General features: G+C 35.5%; 1 protein-coding gene across 1 annotated transcript; it reads right to left on the bottom strand.

Moving 5' to 3' along the window:
* Nucleotides 1–5,160: 5,160 nt before the first annotated feature.
* itgb2 (integrin, beta 2) lies at nt 5,161–20,917 on the bottom strand. Its single transcript, XM_081369616.1, has 16 exons — nt 20,646–20,917; nt 18,985–19,042; nt 14,934–15,025; nt 14,017–14,209; nt 13,733–13,903; nt 13,419–13,660; nt 12,974–13,129; nt 12,761–12,856; nt 12,364–12,453; nt 12,108–12,242; nt 11,755–11,942; nt 10,305–10,537; nt 9,990–10,206; nt 9,394–9,599; nt 6,185–6,348; nt 5,161–6,053 (listed from the first exon to the last, which is right to left on the bottom strand). The coding sequence occupies exons 2-16, from the start codon at nt 19,037–19,039 to the stop codon at nt 5,985–5,987; spliced, it is 2,307 nt and encodes a 768-aa protein (XP_081225742.1). The 5' UTR covers nt 19,040–19,042; nt 20,646–20,917; the 3' UTR covers nt 5,161–5,984.
* Nucleotides 20,918–22,165: the final 1,248 nt, after the last annotated feature.

Below are 22,165 nucleotides of genomic sequence, written 5' to 3'. Positions count from 1 at the left end.
AAATATTAAGGCAAAAAATCTCTGAATAAACTTCTATTTCAAATAAGAAGCACGGTTGTATTCACCAAATTTACAACTGTTTTTTCTTCTTTTGCAGGGTCAACTTTTACAGTCTGCTTGGCTAATGAATCACTTTAATGAGCATCGTCAAAGCTAAAGGTCTTTTCTGCAATGGAAAGAGTGAGAAAAAGAGGAACTCACCTGCCACCGGAGCAATCGAGAAGGACGCAGCCAGGTAAAGGTGCTGCTGGTTAACAGACAGTGCTGGAGACTGCGCAACTCCCTCTCTCTCTACTTTACAACCCTTGCACTTTTATCTCTCTCTATGTTCATTCACTCAGGGCCATATATGGCAAGAGCAGGTGATATGCATACAGGTGTGTCATATCTGTAGTTACATGAATGATGTGTTTATCTCACCCCCCTCCCCAGTATATGTCTCTGAGCAATAAAACGAAACAAATGTATTGTTTACCTCTCCACCCCCAGCCCATCTGCTGCTGCACATACTTGTCCTCTGCATTTTACTCTGATGTGTTGACATGACTGTGGACTGTATACTGACCAATTCTTCCTTCTGACCAATGAGTTTCACTCTCAATAAAAATTAATGTTTATTTAATGAACGTAACAAGAAAAAAATTATAAGCACTATATAATATTTTCCAGGCATGATGTTTAATGGCTTTATATTAAAACTTTTAAATCAACTTACAATTCTCTGATATTCAAGGTTTTTTTCAGGGGTTATATAAAAAACACTATATGTTTATTTATTTAAAACAATTCTGGCCTGTCTTTAAATTTCATTTAGTTTTAAAATGCGCTTATTTCTATATATTCCAGGGAATTCCATGTCTGTTGCCTGATTTTTTTCCTGCTAAGATTACCAAGTGAAGTCTGTATCTCTTCGCTAGAGCAGATAGGATTGTAATTTTTAGAAATGCATCAGTTACTCATTCCCTTTAGCTCTACATACTACATATCTAATCTGCTCAGAATATATATTTATATATTTAAAGAGAAGGAGAGGCTCCAAAGCCTGAGGTCATATCTACCTATGAGATATTGGCAATTAGTAAGATGAGTCAACTTGTATGATTGTGAAATTTTAAAGGATATTTCACCTGTACTTGAAAACCCTGTCATCATGTAATTTTGATGAAGATATTTCGATGATGGTTTTTGTCCAGGTTTGTAATATGAGGGTGAGTAAATGATGTAAATTATTAATTTTTGAGTGAAAAATAAACTAGAGACCTGTCATGGAGTTTTTATGCTAATACTACAAGCCCTCTTCTAACAGGAATTCCAGACAACAACAAAAAAATCTCCAACCAAAATAACCCTGATTTGAAGCTTAAATTCAAAGAGCTAGAAAACATGCACTAATCTGGACTGGAATGTATTACTGGTTAACTCTTTCGCTTTTGTGGTATTACTTGCAACTAATAACCAGTCAAAGTCTGGAAATAATTGACGGAAACTATTATATTTCTCAAGATGTTATAACCCTTTTGACCAAGTCTAATGTTGAAATACTTGGATTTACTTTAGTAGGCAAGTTGCCTAAACATAATTTCTGTACAAAACTAATAGTTAATTTTTAAATGGATGTATGGGAGCAGATAGAGAACAAAAAGCATTTCAAAATGGTTTAAAAATCATCTCAGCATGGTTCAAAAGAAGATGCAATAAAATATAGCTTTGATTTGTTAAACATTTTTTGCATCATAATTCCATATTTCCAGTTGTGTTATTTTATAGGTTTGATATTTTAACTTCAATGATAAAATGAGGAAAAGGGTAATAGGTGTGTCCAAACTTTTGACTGTTAGTTTATCTTACTACAATTCCAAAGTCCATGCATAATTACCGAATGAATCAAGTATGCCATGACAATTGCACAAAATGTTTAAAAATAAATCTGCAGCAATTATGTTAAATGTTTCCTGTGCTATGATCTAGTTAAAGCCTCTTTGGTCATGGGACCTCCTTGGTGAATCTCAGAATCTCTGAAGTTCCTTCAGTGCATCAATGTTGTCTATAGCATCAATACAGACCGTCTTTTCTTGATTTATTTGGCAAGTGAAGTATATGTTACAAAATGCCCTGGCAGCAAAGAGCTGGCTGGATCTTTCGAGAGTTGAATAGACCATCAAAAGTGGGAGGCGGTTGGGGAGGGGGTGATTATTACTGAGATGTACAGTGGCTCACTGTTAGTCTACTACAGTCGACCCAACAGTAGAGCCTTTGTGAATGAAATAATGAAGGATGCATGGGAAACAGGGCAAATTGAGAATGAAATTGCCGTGGATTTACTAATTTGACTTCCCTTAACCCGAAATGCACATTCCACCAAAAAATGCCACCACAAAGGAGTTGCACGAGCTCTTGCATAGATAAAGCATGACGTTTATGAATAAAAAATCATCTAAACTAGAAAATAGTTGTTCTGTTTTTATAGTTAAAGTACTTTAATTGCCAGAGAATGTTGCCTACCTTCTTTAGGCAGTGTATTTCTGTCCTTGATAGCCAAGAGTTGGGCTTCGCTCCTATCTTTTCACCTCCAGATAGTCTCTAGGTGAACTTCAGCCTCCAGAATGCGGCCGCTCCCCTCTCCTTCCTCAAACTCATTAACAGAGAGAGCAGCCAGCCACCAGTGTTTCAGTTCGAACTCACCCCCTTCTCTTACATAATCCAGGACACACGTTAACATGGCGTTAGTTCAGCTCCATGAACCTGCTTTTGTGATTGTGCTGCAGAGTGTGTTAGGCCTCAGTGGAGGTTGGGCTTCAACCATGCGCTATCAAATCTAAAACAAATGCTGTCTTTATAGGTAAACGGAGGTAGGACGGCATCAAGGCAGGTCGAAATGTTTGCATAATGTCTACATAATTGCCTTGATCTAGTTTGTTATTAAGGGCAGCAGCGGAGATATACAGTAGTTACAGTTGCTACCCAACCTGAGCCCTGCTGGACCCAGAACACTGTAGGGTTTCTGGTCGGGTTCAGTTCATTTTTTGGGCCTGATAACATTTTGAAAAGAAGTCTCTAATGCTCACCGAGGCTGCTTTTACACAAATTTATACAAATGCAGTAAAAAGAGTTTTAGATATTGTGAAATGTTAGTACAATAAAAAACAACGGTTACACTTTATTTTAAGCTGACGTAGTTACACTCTACTTACTCAAATAAGTACTTTGTAATATTACTTTAACATGTACTTGCTATATAGTTAGGGTTTAGTTTAAGGTTAGTTACTTGTAATTATGCATGAGTTACTGTTATAACGTCTAACTACGTCACCTTAAAATAAAGGGTTACCAAAATAACTGTTTTATATTTTAATATATTTCCTTATATATGTGTTTTTTCTTTTGCAAAGCTGAATTTTCAACTGTCATTACATTTATTACAATTTTCAGTGTTACATGATCCTTCAGAAATCATTCTAATATGCTGATTTGCTGCTCAAGAACCATTTCTTATTATTATCAATGTTGAAAACAGCTTATTTCAAGATTCTTTGATGAAAAGAACAGCATTTATTTGAAATAGAAATCATTTGTAACATTATCCATTTTTTTACTGTCCCTTTTGATCGGTGTAATCAATGTTTTTTTTTCCGTCTTTACAAATTTTGCAACAATTCTGCATAGATGCTCACGACTGCCTATAATATCCCACTATTCTGTGCAAGAAAAATAAAAATGGCATCGGAAGTACTGTATGCACTTATGATGACTACTGACTGTACTTGTAATTTTGTTTCTACTGAGAATAAAGCATTGCAACCTTTAAATATTTAGTTGTTTGTGTCTAAAGCTTTTTTCTTTCTTTCTTTTTTTAGATCATGAAACATGACATTATGGGACCTAGCCAGTCTAAAGCCATAGGGTGTAACTTTTAAAGAAAAACGCTGCCTGCTGACTGACTGGGAAGCAATGCAGTTGCCTTTAGGTTTGGACACAATCATTTCTGAGTGTTGATTGTCAGTGCTTCTTAAACAGGCAAAGAAAAAACTAAGGAGACGGATTATTCGTCCCTTTGGATTGCGGATTAAACCCCACCTGGAAAATATCAAAGTTGATTTGAATGTACTTGACACACTTTTGCAGTATTCCCCCATGGAATATAAACAAAAAACAATCATAATCATGGATCTAAGAAGAGCAAATCTCAAACTCATCCAAATGATTATACAAACAACTTTTAAGTATCCGAGTAAGTTTTCCATCATACATCCCAATATATACAGATGGGTCGAAGTCTGGAGATCATCATGATTCAGCTGGCTTTGTGGTCAACCATCCGAAAAATGGAGTACAGATTCTGGCATCTTCCAAGAATGAACACCCAGCATTTGTGAACATTTTTTGTTAGGTACCACTGCCAGGGCAAGAAATTCAAGGAAATGAACAAGCTGATGCTGTGGCTAAGGAAGCTTAATCTTCAGAGCTCAAAAAGTGCCCAATTCCACCCTCAGAGCTCAAAATTATTCTAACAAACAAACTTTACTAAATCAATCCTGTGGTTGGTGTAAAGCGCTGTGTCCATTTTGAAAATCGCTGGGATCATAGTACCTATATACACGCTGTCGAATAGGGCACTCCAGACTAACTCATATGTTTCTGTTAACGGGTGAAGATCCTCCTTTATGCCCCTCGTTCCAAAATCCATTATTACTGAAGCATATTTTAATGGACTAAGATGGTACGAACTCATTATTTTTCAGTTGACTCTTATGAAAAGATTTTTAATGAAGTAAGACCAGGTCTAGCTTTAGAATTTTCATAAAATTTAAAAACCTATTTTAATCATTCCTTTTTTTTTTCATCTCTTTCTTGCCATGAATATAGCCGAAGTAGCCGGCATGGTGTTAAACTATAAACAAACAAATTAGCAAAAATTGAATTAAGGTCATGGAGCCCACATCACAACTACTGATCTGTTATGGACCAGATGGTACTCAAAACAACTATATTAAAAATATATCGATTTATTTAGTAATCTTCATTTATTTTTCTAGCTTTTATTTCAACTTTCTAAAGTATAGAAATCAAAATTCATTTTGATTTAATATTTTCAGTGTTGAAATGTCCCATCAGAGATGCAAATGCATAGCTCAAATTTATAAAGGAACAAGGCAAATCCTGCAAATTACAGTTGTAATTTATTTATATTTAAGACATTTACAGAGCTCTTATATACAAACATATTCTATATAACCTAAATTGAATGTTATGAACATTGAAGAACCATTAGACATGTTACAATGCAAAGCTAAGCAAATTTTCAGCTCACAAGTCTATTATCTTAACAATGTGGCAAACCACCATTTGTTCACTGCTCATGTTTCATAACAGAGAATCCGTGAAATGCAGTATTACATATAATAAGGCACTGAGAGCTTCTAAAGTATAAATGTTTTTACAAATGCACAACATTAGAGACAGAAATGTTTGAGATGCCTTTGTGAATTAAAATTACCAAAATCTTTCCCACACAGGTCACTCAGAAAACAGAGCCAACGAATGTTCTTGTTTATCATTAAGCGATACAGAAATGTAATGACACATTTATTTATAAATGAATTCCAGATGGGACTTGTAGTAAAAGTAATGTTTGGACTTTTTAAATGACTGAATTTAATTGTAATCAAAGCTCAACAAGTATCAAATTTGATTTCGCTGTATATATTTCTCTGTACAAAATTTGAAAGAAAAACAAAAACATTTGAATGACACAAAAGAAAAAAGAAAACAGTATGTAAAATAGAATGTATTTTATGAAGTTGAACATATTTAATCTAAATGATTGCAAATAGAATAAAAACAATGTAGAAATTGTATGAATTCACATAAAGATCGCAATGGACATTTTAAGCTATTTTATTTTATTGCATGATCATGCATCAGACCAGTAGATTAATTAATACACATCCACTCTCTGCTTCATGTGCGACAGCTCCAACAAGTTTTCAAGAATCTCCAGAAAACGTTGGGTTTTGAACTGTAGTCGTAGCATTCTGGAATAAGGGGTTGGTACCCTGTGGGAGGAGAGGAAAACAATCTGCTTAATTAAAAAAAGCAGAAGCGTGAATAATGAACAGCTTTTGGCAGTTTGACTGAATATGAAGAGTAGGGGTTTTATTTTAAGTGTAAAGAAAACAGAACTTACAGATGTTTTTTCATGTTTTCTGTCTTTTTCAAATCTCCTCCATTCTCTAAGGTCGCTTGCATAGATAACTCCCTTGATGATGAGGAGGATTAGGAGACCAATCAACGCCACAGCTGCCAGAGATCCTCCTACGATGGCTGCTATGTTTGGCCCCTCAGGACATTCTAACACGAGAAACATAAAGGTAGGACACTTTTCTTTTTGCAGTTTCAAACAAGATATTTCCTGTAGCTCAAACAGTAGAGCGCTGGCGCTTACAACGCCAAGGTCATGGGTTTGATTCCCAGGGAAAGCAAGAACTAATAAGAGTGTAAATGTGAACCTTGAAACACAATGTAAGTCGCTTTGGATAAAAGTGTCTGCCAAATGCATAAATGTAAATGTAACTATTTGTTTAAAATGGAATATTTGTCCAAACATGATAAATCTGCCATTTACACACCCTCATATTGTTGCGAACCTACTGTTACTTATGCTCCAAAAAAGTCAAGTCAAGTCAAGTCAACTTTATTTATATAGCGCTTTTCACAATACAGATTGTATCAAAGCAGCTTCACAGTATTAAATAAAATAGTACATCAGTGTATGTTTCTGGTGTAAAACATCCACGTTTGGTAATGCAGATCAATAGCACTGTTGAATCGATTAATCAAATTAAGTATCCCCAACTGAGCAAGCCAAAGGCAACAGTGGCAAGGAACCGAAAAACTCCATTAGGTGACCTAATGGAGAAAAAAAAAACCTTGGGAGAACCCAGGCTCAGTCGGGGGCCAGTTCTCCTCTGGCGTTTATGAAGTAGAGACCGGATTTAACTGTAAGATTAAAATATTATATGAATGCCTGGCTGAAGAGATGCGTCTTTAATCTAGTTTTAAACTGGGAGAGCGAATCTGAGCAACGAACAGTATCAGGAAGGCTATTCCAGAGTTTTGGTGCTAAATGTGAAAATGCTCTCCCTCCTTTGGTGGATCTGGATATCCTAGGTATGACCAGAAGCCTCGAATTTAGTGATCTTAAAGAGCGCGATGGATTATAGGGTGATAGAAGATCCGTTAAATAAACTGGAGCTAAGCCGTTTAGGGCTTTATAAGTCAGTAGCAATACCTTGTAATTAATACGGAACTTTATAGGTAACCAATGTAGTGATGTTAAAATTGGTGTTATATGGTCAAACTTTCTTGATCTAGTAAGAACTCTAGCGGCGGCATTTTGGACTAACTGTAGCTTGTTTATTGAGGATGCAGGACAACCAGCTAATAAAGCATTACAGTAATCTAGTCTCGAGGTCATGAATGCATGAACTAGCTTTTCTGCATCAGAAACAGATAGCATGTTACGTAATTTAGCAATATTTCTAAGGTGAAAAAAGGCTGTTTTTGTAACATATGAAATATGATTTTCAAAAGACAAGTTACAATCTAATATAACACCCAGGTCTTTTACTGTAGAGGATAAAGTAACAGAACACCCTACTATGTTAAAGTTGTATTGAAGGAGGTTTTGTGGGCGGTTTTTTGAACCGATAAGTATTACCTCTGTCTTATCTGGATTTAATAAAAGAAAATTGTGCGTCATCCAATCTTTTATATCTTTAACACACTCTGTCAATTTGGATAATTTAGCGTTTTCATCCGGCCGTGATGAAATATATAGTTGAGTGTCATCAGCATAACAATGGAAACTAATTCCATGTTTCCTTATAATATTTCCAAGTGGCAGCATATATATTGAGAATAATAGAGGGCCTAACACAGATCCTTGCGGCACTCCATAGTTTACTGGAGTTATGATCGATTTTTCTCCGTTTAAATAGACAAAATGGTAGCGGTCAGATAGGTATGATCTGAACCAGCTTAATGCTTGTCCTTGAACACCGGTATAGTTTTGTAGCCGATCTAAGAGTATTGTGTGATCTATAGTATCGAACGCAGCACTAAGATCAAGTAAAACTAGTATTGAGATACAGCCTTGGTCAGAAGCTAAGAGTAAATCATTTGTGATTTTAACGAGCGCAGTTTCAGTGCTATGATGCGGCCTGAACCCAGACTGAAACTTTTCATAGGTGTCATTTTCTTGCAAGAAAGAGCCCAGTTGGGCAGACACAACTTTTTCTAATATTTTGGACATAAAAGGAAGATTTGAAATGGGTCTATAATTTGCTAGGTTATTTGGGTCTAATTGTGGTTTCTTAATTAGTGGTTTTATAAAAAAAAGCATTATTAAAAGTCCATATGACTACTTTTACAGCTTTTACTTTTTTCATTTTAAACTATTGTTGTATAGAAAAGAATATTAAGATTTTTCAGAAATTTTTCACACACACACACACACACTCACACACACACCCCGTTTTGTTTTCCTCATGGGGACCAAAAGATTTCCCCACAAGGATTTTCGATATTGCCAAATTTTTGGGGAAATTTATTTGTCCCCACAACATGGGTATACCTAAAACACACACACACACACACACACACACACACACACACACACACACACACACACACACACACACACACACACACACACACACACACACACACACACACACACACACACACAAACAGGCGCACATATTTGTGGGGACTCTCCATAGACGTAATGGTTTTTATACAGTACAAACTGTATATTCTGTCCCCTTACACTAACCCTACCCCTAAACCTACCCATCACAGAAAACTTTCTGCATTTTTACATTTTCACAAAAATATCATTTAGTATGTTTATTAACCCATTTCCCTCATGGGGACCGCTGGCTGGTCCCCACAATGGAGGTGATCTCAGGTTTTACTATCCTTGTGGGGCCATTTGGTTCCCACAATGTAATATAAACAAACACACACACACACACACACACACACACACACACACACACACACACACACACACACACACACACACACATCCTTAACCTAATTATAACCTTATCCCTAAAACCAAGTCTTTACCCTCAAACAGGACTTTAAAGGGGTCTCGGAAAGTGAGGACCGGCCAAAATGTCCTCACTTTACTCTCTTTGTCCTCACTCCGATGGTCTAAAACTCAAACTGGTCCTCACAAAGATAGTTGTACAAGTAACACACACACACACACACTCACACACACAGATCTACAGGGTTTGAAATGACATGAGGGTCAATAATGAAAGAACCCAATTAACTAGTAGCCTACATGTTTCAACATTTCAGGAATGGTGTCAGGGACTATACCTCTGTCTCTGAGGACATTCATATCGTACTTGTCAAATCCAAGCTGTTCTTTCATTGTGAATGACATCCAGCAGCCCGCGCTATCTTTGACTCGACAGTCGCTCTTGAGTAATTTTTCAGCCATCACATGTTTCAGATGTGCACAGGCTTTAGAGCAGTTCTTTTCAAACGGACCGGTCCCAAAGGCCAAACATTCAACACAACTCCTGCAATAGGTTAGGAATATTTTAATCATTTTTAAATGCATATTAAAATATAAAACATAACATTTAATAAATAGAGTTGTATTTATATTTTATATTATTATTTTTAATATATGTATATTAATAATATATCAATAATATACATACATTATTGATATATTATTAATATATCAATAATATATGTATATTATTGATATATTGCAATTAAATACAACTAATTGAAATAGATAATTTTAATAAATCGTCCATATTAACTGATTTACTAAATGAATCAGAATTCTGTAGCTAAATTAGTAGTTTTAGTATGAAATTAAGGAAGAACGTGTATTTAAAGTAATCCTTTGTATTTATAGGGCGGCTTTGTAAAGGTCAAGGTCACACAGGTTTTCTTACCCTGACTGTTGACATGGACGTTGACAAGTAGAGCACGTTTCGCAGTAGGGCCCCTTGTATCCTCTCTCGCATTCGCACTGGTTACATACACATTTACCACGGTTAAAACAAACATTTCCGTCCCTCTTGCAAGCTTCATCGGATTTTTCACAGTGACACGCTGTTCCCTCGTAGCCATCTTTACACTCACATGTACCACATTTGCATTTGCCATGACCTGTAAAAAAGTAAAAACATTACACGTAAATTATTCAAAATTTGTACAAAAAAATAAACTGTGAAGAACTTAAATATGAGCCTTTCCACACAAATCACCTGCACACAGTGTATTGTTAAATTTTTCACAGTGCTCATCGTCACATTGACAGTGTTCGCCATAGAAATTGCCACCGGCCTCGGTGATATGGCACTGACACCGTCCACAAACACAATCTCCTTTTCCTTCGCATTCTGTCCCGTTGTCTTTCCGGCACTGTGCTTTCAGTGAAGCCTCGTCCCTTTCGCCTAGTTTGCACTCACAGAGCTGTCCTAAGAAACCAGGATTACACCTGTGGACATGGGGAGGTTGCTTATGTTAGTCATATGTAATAGAACGTCTGTCAGTTTGTGTGTACTGGAAAAAGTTTTTTGGATGTAAATGTATGTATCTGCATCTTTGCATCTTCACTTTGTAAAACACACACACACACACACACACACACACACAAACACACACACACACACACACACACACACACACACACACACACACACACACACACACACACACACACACTCTTATGCTTGCCAAGGCTGCATTTATTTGATTAAAAATACTACAACAAAAAAAAAATTCTACTTTAAAATGTAATTTATTCCTGTGATCAAAGCTGAATTTTCAGCATCATTACTCCAGTCTTCAGTGTCGCATGATCCTTCAGAAATCATTCTGATATGCTAATTAAATGTTCAAAAAACATTAATTATTATTATCAATCTTGACATTATAAATGTCTTTACTGTAACTTTTGATCAATTTAATGCATCTTTTCTGAATACAAGTATTGATTTATTTTACTTCTCCCCCTCCCCTCCCAAAATAAAATTTGTACTGACCCCAAAATTTTGAACGGTATAGTGTATCGTGTTACAAAAGCAATGCTGTTCTTTTGAATTTTCTATTCATCAAAGAATCCATGAAAAAAACTCTTTTCAGCAGTGATAATAATAATAAATGTTTCTTGAGCAGCAAATCAGCATATTAGAATGATTTCTGAAGGATCATGTGACACTGAAGACTGAAGAAATGATACAGAAAATTCAGCTTTGCATCACAGGATTAAATTATATGTAAAAATATATTCAAATTGAAAAGTTATTTTAAATTGTAATAATATGCTCTAAGAAAAAAAATTATGAAGTCTTTGTTGTTTTTTAATGCAACTAAAGCATAAATAAATACTGTACAAAGACTAATTAGACTAAATACTTAATGGTAATTTGTTTTGCTATCTTTACTTTTGTTGTATTATTATAACTACAGTACTTTGCAATGAGAATCTACTGATATTCACCATTAAGACTATTTGGATTTAAATATTCGTGGGAGAAAACATTATTATTTGCCATGAAAATTATCAAAACATTTTCTATGCAAAATATAATTTCTTATTTTTAGGTATTTATTTTTATTGATATATGACCTAGACATGTTGTTGGCATGTTTAATATCAGTAAAGCGTGATGAAAAAGAAGACATTTAGAGTAAATTATAATTTTCTGTTACCTGCAGCTGCCACAGACGACTTTACCGTTTCCCCCACAGTGACTATGATTTTCATTCTTATCATCACATTCACATTTGCATCGAGTCTGAACGGTCACTTTCAGTTTTTCACTAAAGCCTAATGGCCCAATGAAGAAGCTCTGACTGTCAGTGCATTGGTCTACTGTTACTGTCACGTTAAAAATCACCTGAAAGGATTAAAGTAAGAGTATGTTCATTTACAAAGTTTAAAGTTATATATTATTGCATTTGCTAAATCTGCAGAAAGGATACATCAAGATTTGCATCTGCACTAGCATTAATGATCTGTCTATCTTTAGGTTGTGTGTGTGCTAGTGTCTAATCTTACTCACATCCTGTCCGATGTTCACATTATCACACTTCCCCCTGTCACTGGGTTTTCCTCCACCTGGACAGTTTGATGTGTATTTCACAGATACGAAATTTGGGAGGGCATCATGAGCCATGATCACTTCAGAGGTTAAGTTCTGTTCAAACCCCATAGGACATTGATAAGGGTGTTAAACACAGACAAGCTCTCTCATTATAATGTTTTATTTCTTTAGCCTTTAAAAAGACAAGGATTGTGCAGATTGGAAATGAACTCACATTGTATGCATCCACAATTAGTTTGACAACGTTGCTGGAGTCGTCAGAAAGCACTCCTACTGCAGATTTAGGGATCAGTCTGCTCAGCTCCTATTAAAGAACATACAACTGTGGTCAGGTACACCAATGTACGTCTTCTACTTCTATTACTACTACTACTATTAGGAATTTTAATGCGGATTGTGTGTAAATGACACAAAGTAAAAGGAGAAGGTGTTATAATTTATTCACCAAATGTAACTACAAAAATAATCACTCTCAGACACTCCCAATCTGCCAATAATGGCAGGGCAATGTGTTTAAAGTGCCGCTGAGTCACTTGTTTACACTTTTGATAACTTATTATAGCCTTTTCCCCCCAGAAAATATATTTTCTTATTTTGCATGTTTTACTTACTGTGTACACAGGTTCCATTTTTTTAGTGACAGCAAAAATTGGTTGTATGTTTTGCTCCTCCAGCTTGCGAGCTATCTGTCCTACAGATGGGTAGTCCTGAAAACATAGATCATATAATATATATATGTTATATTTTCACATATATCAGGGTGATACTGTAGCATCTAAAACATATACACAGAATTAAAGTTATTCAGAAGTATTAAATCATACCCAGATGTTGCTCATGCTGTACTTGTTATTGACCAGCTGACAGGTTTCTTTGTTTGGTTCCAGAATGGCAGCGAGTTTTCCATCCCCTGCCATGTGGAAGCCGTCATCAGTAGCCAGCACCAGCAGCCGAGTGCTGTTTCCCCAACCAATCTCATTCTGTGCACAGGTAACACATTTACTTTATTTACTCACATGATATAGAACATCATGCATGAATCAGGCTTCATATAATGTAATGCTCATTTGCATTATATATAATGAAGCACAAAGAAATTCTCTACAGGTTTCATGTACTGTAAGTATTCAAGTCTGTTTCTCACAGCATGGCATGTATTTCCCATTCTTTTGCACACAGCGTGGATGATGCAATCTGTTAAAATGGCTGCCAAAATAAATTTCTACCACTTATGGATGCTTATGTGGTGTGAAACGTTTTAAATCTCACCACGCAGACCGCGGCTTGCATGATGGCATCCAGGCTTCCCTCCGGAGGGTCCAGGTTTCCAGATATATGCTGCGTGTCTACCATATTTTTAAACCGATTCCCATCTTTTGTCAGCGAAAGCACATGCTGAAAGCCAAATGCTGGCTGGCATGGTTCATTTTTATCCGGGCATGGCCGTTGGAGCTTTGCTTCATTGGTGTCGGTGTATGGAAGAAGAGTTTTGTCGACAAACGAACCGAATCCTGCATCAGGAAAGTTGGTTAATGAAGCCGTTGCCATAACAATTTAACTCTGATTGAGATGTACATGCTTACCTATTCTGGCATTGCCCGTAATTTTAGTGAGCTCTTTGAGTAAACTATTTCCCAGATTTTTCACATTCATCAAATCATCTTTCATAGAGTAGGAGAGATCCATTAGGTAGTAAAGATCTACAGGATAGCCTTCAGCCCTTTTGAATTTTATTTGAAAAGTGTAGGGCATCCCTGAGAAAACAACACAATTAGTCATCTGTATTCTTTAAAAAAGTCATTCTCAAACTTACATTAAAAAAGTCATTGTTTTGGTCAATACAGTAGTTTGTAAGTATATAACATACCTGGTCTAAGATATAGACGTATTTCTTGTGGTTGGATTTGCACTGGATCTGGACCAGTAGCCAGGGGCTTGTTTAAATCCTTCAGCATATCGTTTTTAGGATTTATTATGCTATTGGGTGAACATCCTCTATTTATAAGAAAGGTTACAGTGTCACAACGTGCTGCTTCCTGCTCCCCAGTCTTGGTGAAATTCTGTTGTTTGAATAAGACAAACAGCAGGGTTTGAAGAAGATGCAATGTGGAATTCAATATGCTTTGAATTGAAAAAGCTGTTGAGAATTAGACAGACCAGCATTTCATTACTAATGTTGGAGATCAAATAGTTGAACATCTGAGACATATTGCACACAAAAGTTGAAAGCACTTATGAAATTTCCTGGCATTGTCTGACAACAATGAAACTTTGAGAGTTTGACTTTTTATCAAAAAAATAATTGATTTTTTAGAAGGTATTGGGTTGATATTATGAGTGCTTGTGATGAAGTATTGATCGAGTTAGTAGTCACTTAGTAGCAAGCAAGAAATTCATGAGCAGAACTTTGCTTTTATCTTCTTATCATCACTTGTTACTTTCAAACTACTGTGCCATATTTTGGAAGTATATTCTATGCTAATCAATTAGTGTGGGTTTTTTTTCGGGTTAACATGCACCTAAACAGGATCTAAAAACTGGCCACTTTACATATCATCTAAATACATGATTCTCGGTCAGAATAAACTAGACCAAACTTTATACCGTACGTCAAATTATGCCTTTGTGAGAGAGACTAGTTTTGAAAATTGTTGAACTGAAATTGTTGAAACTACTTTAAATTACGTTATATTAGCATGAGTAGTGTTAATACATTTGGATTGAGTTCAGACAGTCAGTTATTTTCTGAAGGGTAATTAAATTGAACCATAAAGCAGGGCTTACCAAGTCTTTACACCAGGCACAGCCGGGCCCGGACTTGATACAGTCATCACATGTGTTTACTGAACCTTTTAAGCATTGCTCCTGAGTGTAGACTGCAACAAACAGTTTTAACTTCAGTTATGTCTTTAAACAGTTTATTTTGTTTGCATGATTCAGCATTCTGGATATTTGATATGTTATGATTGATGAAGTTAAAGGGTTAGTTGAAAATAAAAATTCTGTCATTAATTACTCACCCTCATGTCGTTCCAAACCCTTTAGACTTTTGTTTATTTTCTGAACACAAATGAAGATCTTTTTGATGAAATCTGAGAGTTTTCTGTCCCTCCATTGACAGCTGCGCAACTACCACTTTGACTCTTCAAAAAGTTTATAAAGAGATCGTAATCCACAAATCCATATTTATTGAACGGTTTAGTCCAAATTTTCTGAAGAGACACGATCGCTTTATATGATGAACTGATTGAATTTAGGCTTTTATTCACATACACACATTGATCAGCGAACATAAACAAAAGCTCAACCGAACCTGCTTGACGTGTGAGAACAAACCTCATTGGTTCTTGCAGAAGCTCAAACGTCCTTCGTAACACGAGAATGAACCTCATTGGTTCTTACAGAAGCTCAAACGTCCTGTTAACACACGAGAATGAACCTCATCGGTTCTCGCACATCAAGCGCACATACTTTAGATTCCGTTTACCACAACTGAAGTGTAAGTTGATGAATGTTTATATGTGAATAAAAGCCTAAATTCAATCTGTTCATCATATAAAGCGATTGAGTCTCTTCAGAAATTTTTTACTAAATCTCTTTATGAACTTTTTGAGGCATCAAAGTAGTAGTTATGTAGCTGTCAATGGAGAGACAGTAAGCTCTCATATTTCATCAAAAAGATCTTGATTTGTGTTCCGAAGGTGAACGAAAATTTTACAGGTTTGAAACGACATGAGTAATTAATGACAGAATTTTAATTTCTGGGTGAAATTAACCCTTTAACGGACACAAATACAAATTTCATTTATTTGTGAGACACAGGCTTTGTTCCAAAACCTAGTGTAGGCAGCATTTTATAGCATTTGACTGAAGACTTTTCCAAAAGGTATAGGCTATTAATATACCTTCTTTGACACATTCTTCAAATTCTAAAGAGAAATTTCAATAAGTGCACCACTTTTCAAAAGTTTGTAGTTGGTACGATTTGTTTTAATGCCTTTAATCAAAAAATCCAGTAAAAACAGAAATATTGTCAAATACTATTACAATTTAACTGTTTTCTATTTTTATATATTATAAAATGTAATTTTTTCCTATGATGACAAAGCAACCATTACTCCAGTCTTCAGTGTCACATGATCCTTGAGAAATCTAATGCTTATTTGCTGCTCAAGAAACATTTCTTATTTTTATTAATGTCGAAAACAGTTTGCTGCTTACTTTTTTTGCGGAAACTTTTTTTTTATACTTTTGTCAGAATTCTAAGAGGAATAGTTTCTAAATAAAAAAGTATCTTTCAAAAATAAAACAATAAAATCTTACTGACCCCAAACTTGTAATGCCAAACTATAGAGCTGGTAAGTCCCGCCCCTTCCGCTAATCCCCACTGGACCTCAGGTTGAAAAATCGTCAATGCAAGTGAATGGGAGAAAATAATTATTTTCTGGTCCCGTTTGAATTGTGCCATGAATGTGAACATATGTTGTCTGTGAATTTTTTATATAACTTTTCGTGTGAAGAATGCTACAATTTAGCGGGTCGAAGTTTGATACGGTTAGACTTTGTGTGAGAGCACTTTGTGGACTACAACTCTTCGCTGCTTTCGACGCGTTTGAAACGTCACCACCACTCGCACACGGACACTAGCTCACGGATCCCGCTAAACATGGCTGTGTCTTTGATGCACTTCACCGCCTTCTTTCAGGGAGAGGACAAAATCGTTGAGGTTGGCGAAAACCACGGGTAAGTCAACTTTATGGGGTGACGTCACATAGGCGACATGCAGGGCCGGTTCTAGACATTAGGAGGCCCTAGGCAAAATTCATGTTGGAGGCCCCCCACCCCCAATAAAAAAACACTTGAAACAAATATGATTCCTAACCTTTTTATTTATACAACATTTAATTTTAAAAGCAGTATATTTTTACTTACACAGTACATAAGTTTGGACACATTACTATTTTTAATGTTTTTGAAAGAAGTCTCTTATGCTCATCAAGCCTGGATTTATTTGATCAAAAATACAGAAAAATAATATAGTGAAAATAGTTAAAATTTAAAATAATGGTTTTCTATTTTACTATACTTTATATTTCTGTGATGCAAAGCTGAATTTAGTGCCACGTGATCATTCTGATTTATTATGTTAGAAATGGTGCTTAATATTTATTTTATAACCTGTGATACTTTTTTTCAGGATCTTTGATTATTAAAAAGTTGTTTTAAAAAAGTCTTCACTGTCACTTTTTATATATTTAACACATCCTTGCTGAATATTCCTGTTTTTTTTTCTCTGTATTTTTGATCAAATAAATGCAGGCTTGTAGAGCATAATAATAAACTTCTTTCAAAAACATTAAAAATAGTAATGGGTCCAGACTTTTACCGGTACTGTATGTACATATTAATCAAACTTTATCTAAGGTAATCTCTTTTTTGTTTAATGAAGATGTTATTGTTGTTGTTGTTATTTTGCTGTTTTATTCAATTTATTCACAGTTCCAGAATCCCACTTCAGTAGATGAGCATAAGTGATTTTATATTGCATTGCTACCTTAAATATGCTATACACAAATCAAGTGGAAGAGAAAGACACGATCGCTACTGAGCAGAAAAAAATATATAAAGTGATATTATTGGCGTAATGTCAGGAATCTAATCATCAGCAGAATTTAGAAGATAGACCCATAGATATGAGATCCTTTATTTGAAACATTTAAAAATGTTGTAGTGTGTTGGCTTTTTAACTTAGAATACAGACGTCTTGTCTTTTAATTGTGTAGCTTTTTTACTAGTCAGCTCCCGACGCGATGTTATTCATTGTACGCGCAAATTCAAAGCGTCGCGTCTTGGGCACGTTACGCTCGCGCTCTTTTAAACTCGTAATAAAGCGGTGAATGATTTTTCCAGAAATGACGCTGATCTACAGTACAAGTTTATATTTAGAATACATTGCAATCACTCCAAAATAGATGACGACAACTAACACATCCATGCTGTATGAGATGTGCTTCTTTGTGTGCTTATTAGGCTTTTGCCTCGCAGCACCTGATGGATGCGTTCTTTACACATACTTTCAGAAGCCGGCACCCGCTTTGTAACGGACACATTAATTGGTTTAACTGTAGTAATGTAACAGTCTATGGTTAAGATAAACATCGTCACTATTTTTAGTTAATAAATAAATATTGAAATAAATTGTAGATAGGACATTTGTACATTTTTTTTTTTTTTTTGTCCCTCTGTCTGGGCCCCATCCCGCCAATCGGGCCCTAGGCACGTGCCTAGTTTGCCTTTGCGTTAATCCGGCTCTGGCGACATGTAGTCTTTCTCGTTGTGTCTTTTCCACGACTGCTAGCCGAAGAATCATACCATATACTGTCAAACTCGTAACATGAAAAGTTATATACAAAATTCACAGACAACATATGTTCACATTCATGGCACAATTCAAACGGGACCAGAAAATAATTATTTTCTCCCATTCAATTGCATTGACGATTTTTCAACCTAGATGTCCACTTGGGGTTTTACGGATGGGCGGGACTTACCAGCTCTATAGAAATCACTTGTTCTCTGCAGCTCACTAGGTTTTGGAACAGTGGCACAATTCTGTGCCGAGATAGACAGCTGTGTCCAAATCTGAGGGTAGCTGCCCTGTACTCTCTTTGTTTTTGTATGAACTGCAGGCACAGGATCATGGGATATTATAGGCAGGAAATTAGGCTTTGCAAACATTGGCATAATGCCTTCCCAACTCCTTATGCTACCTGTATTGTTCAGGTTTCAAACACAGCTGTGAATCCAGTTTAAGGACATTTGCACATGTACCTACCCTGTCTTCCCACCAACAGCAGGAGAAGTCCCCTCAGACACACCGACTGAAGCATTTCCTAATTTAAAACAGCATACTTTATTATCATAGTTCCTTATTTTCAGCATCCCAAACAACTAATGAAAATGAGACGAGAAATGAGATTGCAGATGCTATATGTGACCCTGGATAACAAAACCAGTCACATGTCACACGGGTATATTTGTGGCAATAGCCAACAATACATTGTATGGGTCAAAATGATCTATTTTTTCTTTTATGCCAAAAATCATTAGGCTATTAAGTAAAGATCATGTTTCATGAACATATTTTGTAAATTTCCTACCGTAAATATATAAAAACAATTTTTGTGTGTGTGTGTGTGAATGCAGCATAATCGCAAACATAAATGGACAACTTTAAAGGCGATTTTCTCAATGTTTAGATTTTTTTGCACCCCCAGATTCCAGATTTTCAAATAGTTGTATCTCGGCCAAATATTAGTCCTATGCAAACAAACCATACATCAATGGAGAGCTTATTTATTATTTATTACTTCAGCTTTCAGAAATCTAATTTTCAAAAAATTGACCCATGTGACTGGTTTTGTGGTCCAGGTTCACATTTGTTAAATATGTTTCTATGCCTCTGCAGTTTTGCAGCAGCTGTGAAGGTGTGAACTTGAAAAATGTTTTTAGTTGCCAATATGATGTGTGGGTAACACATCTCAGAAGCGGATGACATTGACGGTCTATAGACTGCCATAGACGGTTAAGGGATCTGTGTGCTTGCCATTTGTTCATCATAGTTTTATCGCATCACCCAATGAAACATGCTTACTTTCTCACACAGAGAGCTATATTTAGTTTCCAAAGTGAGAAGTTATACGCCACTTTCCGTGTTGTGAATGCTTAAACGGATAGCTTGTATGAAAATTTAAATTTTCCTGCTTGACTTTGTTTCTTCCGTGAAAAACTAAAGAGAAGTTATAAGAAAAAATGGCTTTCTGATTACCATACAATGGAAGTTTGGATGTTTATTGACAGTATAGGCCTATATTGTCAAGCTCAAATCATATAATGCACACTGTACAACTTTATGATAGCCTACTTTTATTATGTTTTTTGTCCATTTTTGAGCTTGACAGTGTAAATAACCATTCATTTTGTTTTATGGTAAAAAGCAGCATGGTGATTTTAGCAAGCATCTTATTTTGTGTTTCACAGAAGAAAGAAAATAATACTCTGTTGAACAACATAATGACAGAATATTCATTGTTTTTGTCACCTATTCCTTTAATATAGTGTCTTAATTATTTTTATTTTCAATATGTGTCCTCCACGAATTTAGCATATGCAGTTGATATAGCCATTATAGTTATTTAGGGAAATTCTCCTTACTGTATTATGTGATAAAGTGATAAAAAATCTCTATAAACCAAATAAAACACTTTTCATTTAAAATGTAAATCATCATCAAGAAAATATTTAGTTTGAGTGGATTATTGAACTAACGGTTAAGCGGATCAAAACTATCGTTGTTCCTTATAGCTACAGCTACTGTTGTCCAAAAAAAAACTGATAAGAAAAAGAATTATATTAGCCTACAATTATTTAGTCATGCACATTCTTTGTTAAAACTAGTAAAAACGTAAAGTATTTAACAAGCCTTAGCCTACTTACGTTTGTCGAAATGCAACGCCCTAGAGAGATACAACCGTCATGTGGCTATGAGATCTTTTTGGTTTCCTCAAACCCTGCCTCAAAATGAAAAGAAAGTTAGCAAACTTCTGCTCATGACAGGAAAGCAGAGAGGAAGTACATAACGTAAGTCTCAGGGCTGTTCCGATATGCTTGACAACTGCAGCAACGCTGTTGTGAAGCGTCTGCCAAGAAATTATTATTTTTTGTATGTTAATGCTGTTTTACATGAATATTATGAGAAATGATGGGGGGTGGGGAATGGGAAGATGAGACGATGCAAATCAAAACCACAAGTTCAACAAGAGTTGGAAGTAAATAGTTTCACAATAAAAGTTTAACAATATGAATGTTACTATAACCATTTTTGATGCAAGAAACTGCCATAATTTACTTTCTCATATCCATTTTCCACCTTCTCTTTTCACTGTTGTGCCTTTTAGACACACACATAGAAGATATGTAATATATAAAATTTTTTTTTTTTTTTTTTTTTTACTCTTCTGCTACTTCTACTTCTGCTCTAGCTTACTAGGAAACTGTGTGGTGCTGCAAGTAGGCTATTGTTGGCTCTTGCGATGTTCCTCATTTGTAATTTGCTTTGAATAAAACCACCTCCTCAGTCTGAACAACAGCTATACAGTAACATACTGTACATAGTTGACAATTACTGTGGATGCACTAAAACTGTGGTACGTGGAGTGCTATGTGGTGGCATGCAACATAATTCTGGAAATTCATCAAAATAAAAATATACATCTCATTCAAAATGTTATGCTATTTTTGTTTGTTTTATTTCTAATGTCTTTAATTTTAATATTAATACAACTTTATGCACCAATTAGACTCCATTTTTACATTGACAGTGCCGGATCTGAATAGGTGGCCTAATACTTTCTTTAAGTTGCAGCAATATGGTCTTCAAGACTGTGCACCAAATTTTATTTTATTTTATTTTTATGCCCCTAAATTATTTGAGCTTGATTTCCTGAAGAAGACTGGTTTGTGTTTGATGCTTAAATATAATCAATACTATGTTTCGAAAATAAAATAAAATAAAGAAAAAATGAAATCAGAAAGATCAGTTTTAAAACTGGAGTGCAATATTTGAAATAATATGTCTGAATTATTGCATAACTTATTCTGTGCTCATTTTAGATGCTGCTGGTGAGATCCTTCCACAAATCCGCAAAGGGCCAATAGAGGAACTCACCAGCAGTGCGATTTGTACTTCCTTCATGAGTACTGGAAGAATATTGGTAATCAAAATATTGTGTGTTGTAAAATGTCCTTAAAGTCACCATGAAATCAAAATTGACAATTGTTGCACAATGTTGCAGTGCTTATTATTAATGATTAATCCGTGCACATCATTATTTTTTTAATTCATATGCCCTAATAAACTTTAATCAAAAACTTTAACCTCCCCTCCCCCTTGAAATGATGTCTATTCTCGTGTGTCTCGATGGAAGGTGGGGCTATATATCCTCCCCTACTGACTA

The sequence above is a fragment of the Scardinius erythrophthalmus genome (assembly GCF_964197995.2).
Source record: "Scardinius erythrophthalmus genome assembly, chromosome: 6".
NCBI classification, from domain to species: Eukaryota; Metazoa; Chordata; class Actinopteri; order Cypriniformes; family Leuciscidae; genus Scardinius; species Scardinius erythrophthalmus.
The sequence above is the reverse complement of the archived record's forward strand: the minus strand, read 5'-3'. Positions and strand labels throughout refer to the sequence as shown.

What these genes read in the sequence shown, in the direction of transcription:
- itgb2 (XM_081369616.1), bottom strand. Translation starts at nt 19,039, where the DNA reads ATGCTTCAGTCGGTGTGTCTGAGGGGACTTCTCCTGCTGTTGGTGGGA. An exon ending in TACGGGCAATGCCAGAATAG is followed by an intron (nt 13,661 to 13,732) that starts GTAAGCATGTAC and finishes TTCCTGATGCAG; the next exon opens with GATTCGGTTCGTTTGTCGAC. An exon ending in GAATGTCCTCAGAGACAGAG is followed by an intron (nt 6,349 to 9,393) that starts GTATAGTCCCTG and finishes TTCTCGTGTTAG; the next exon opens with AATGTCCTGAGGGGCCAAAC.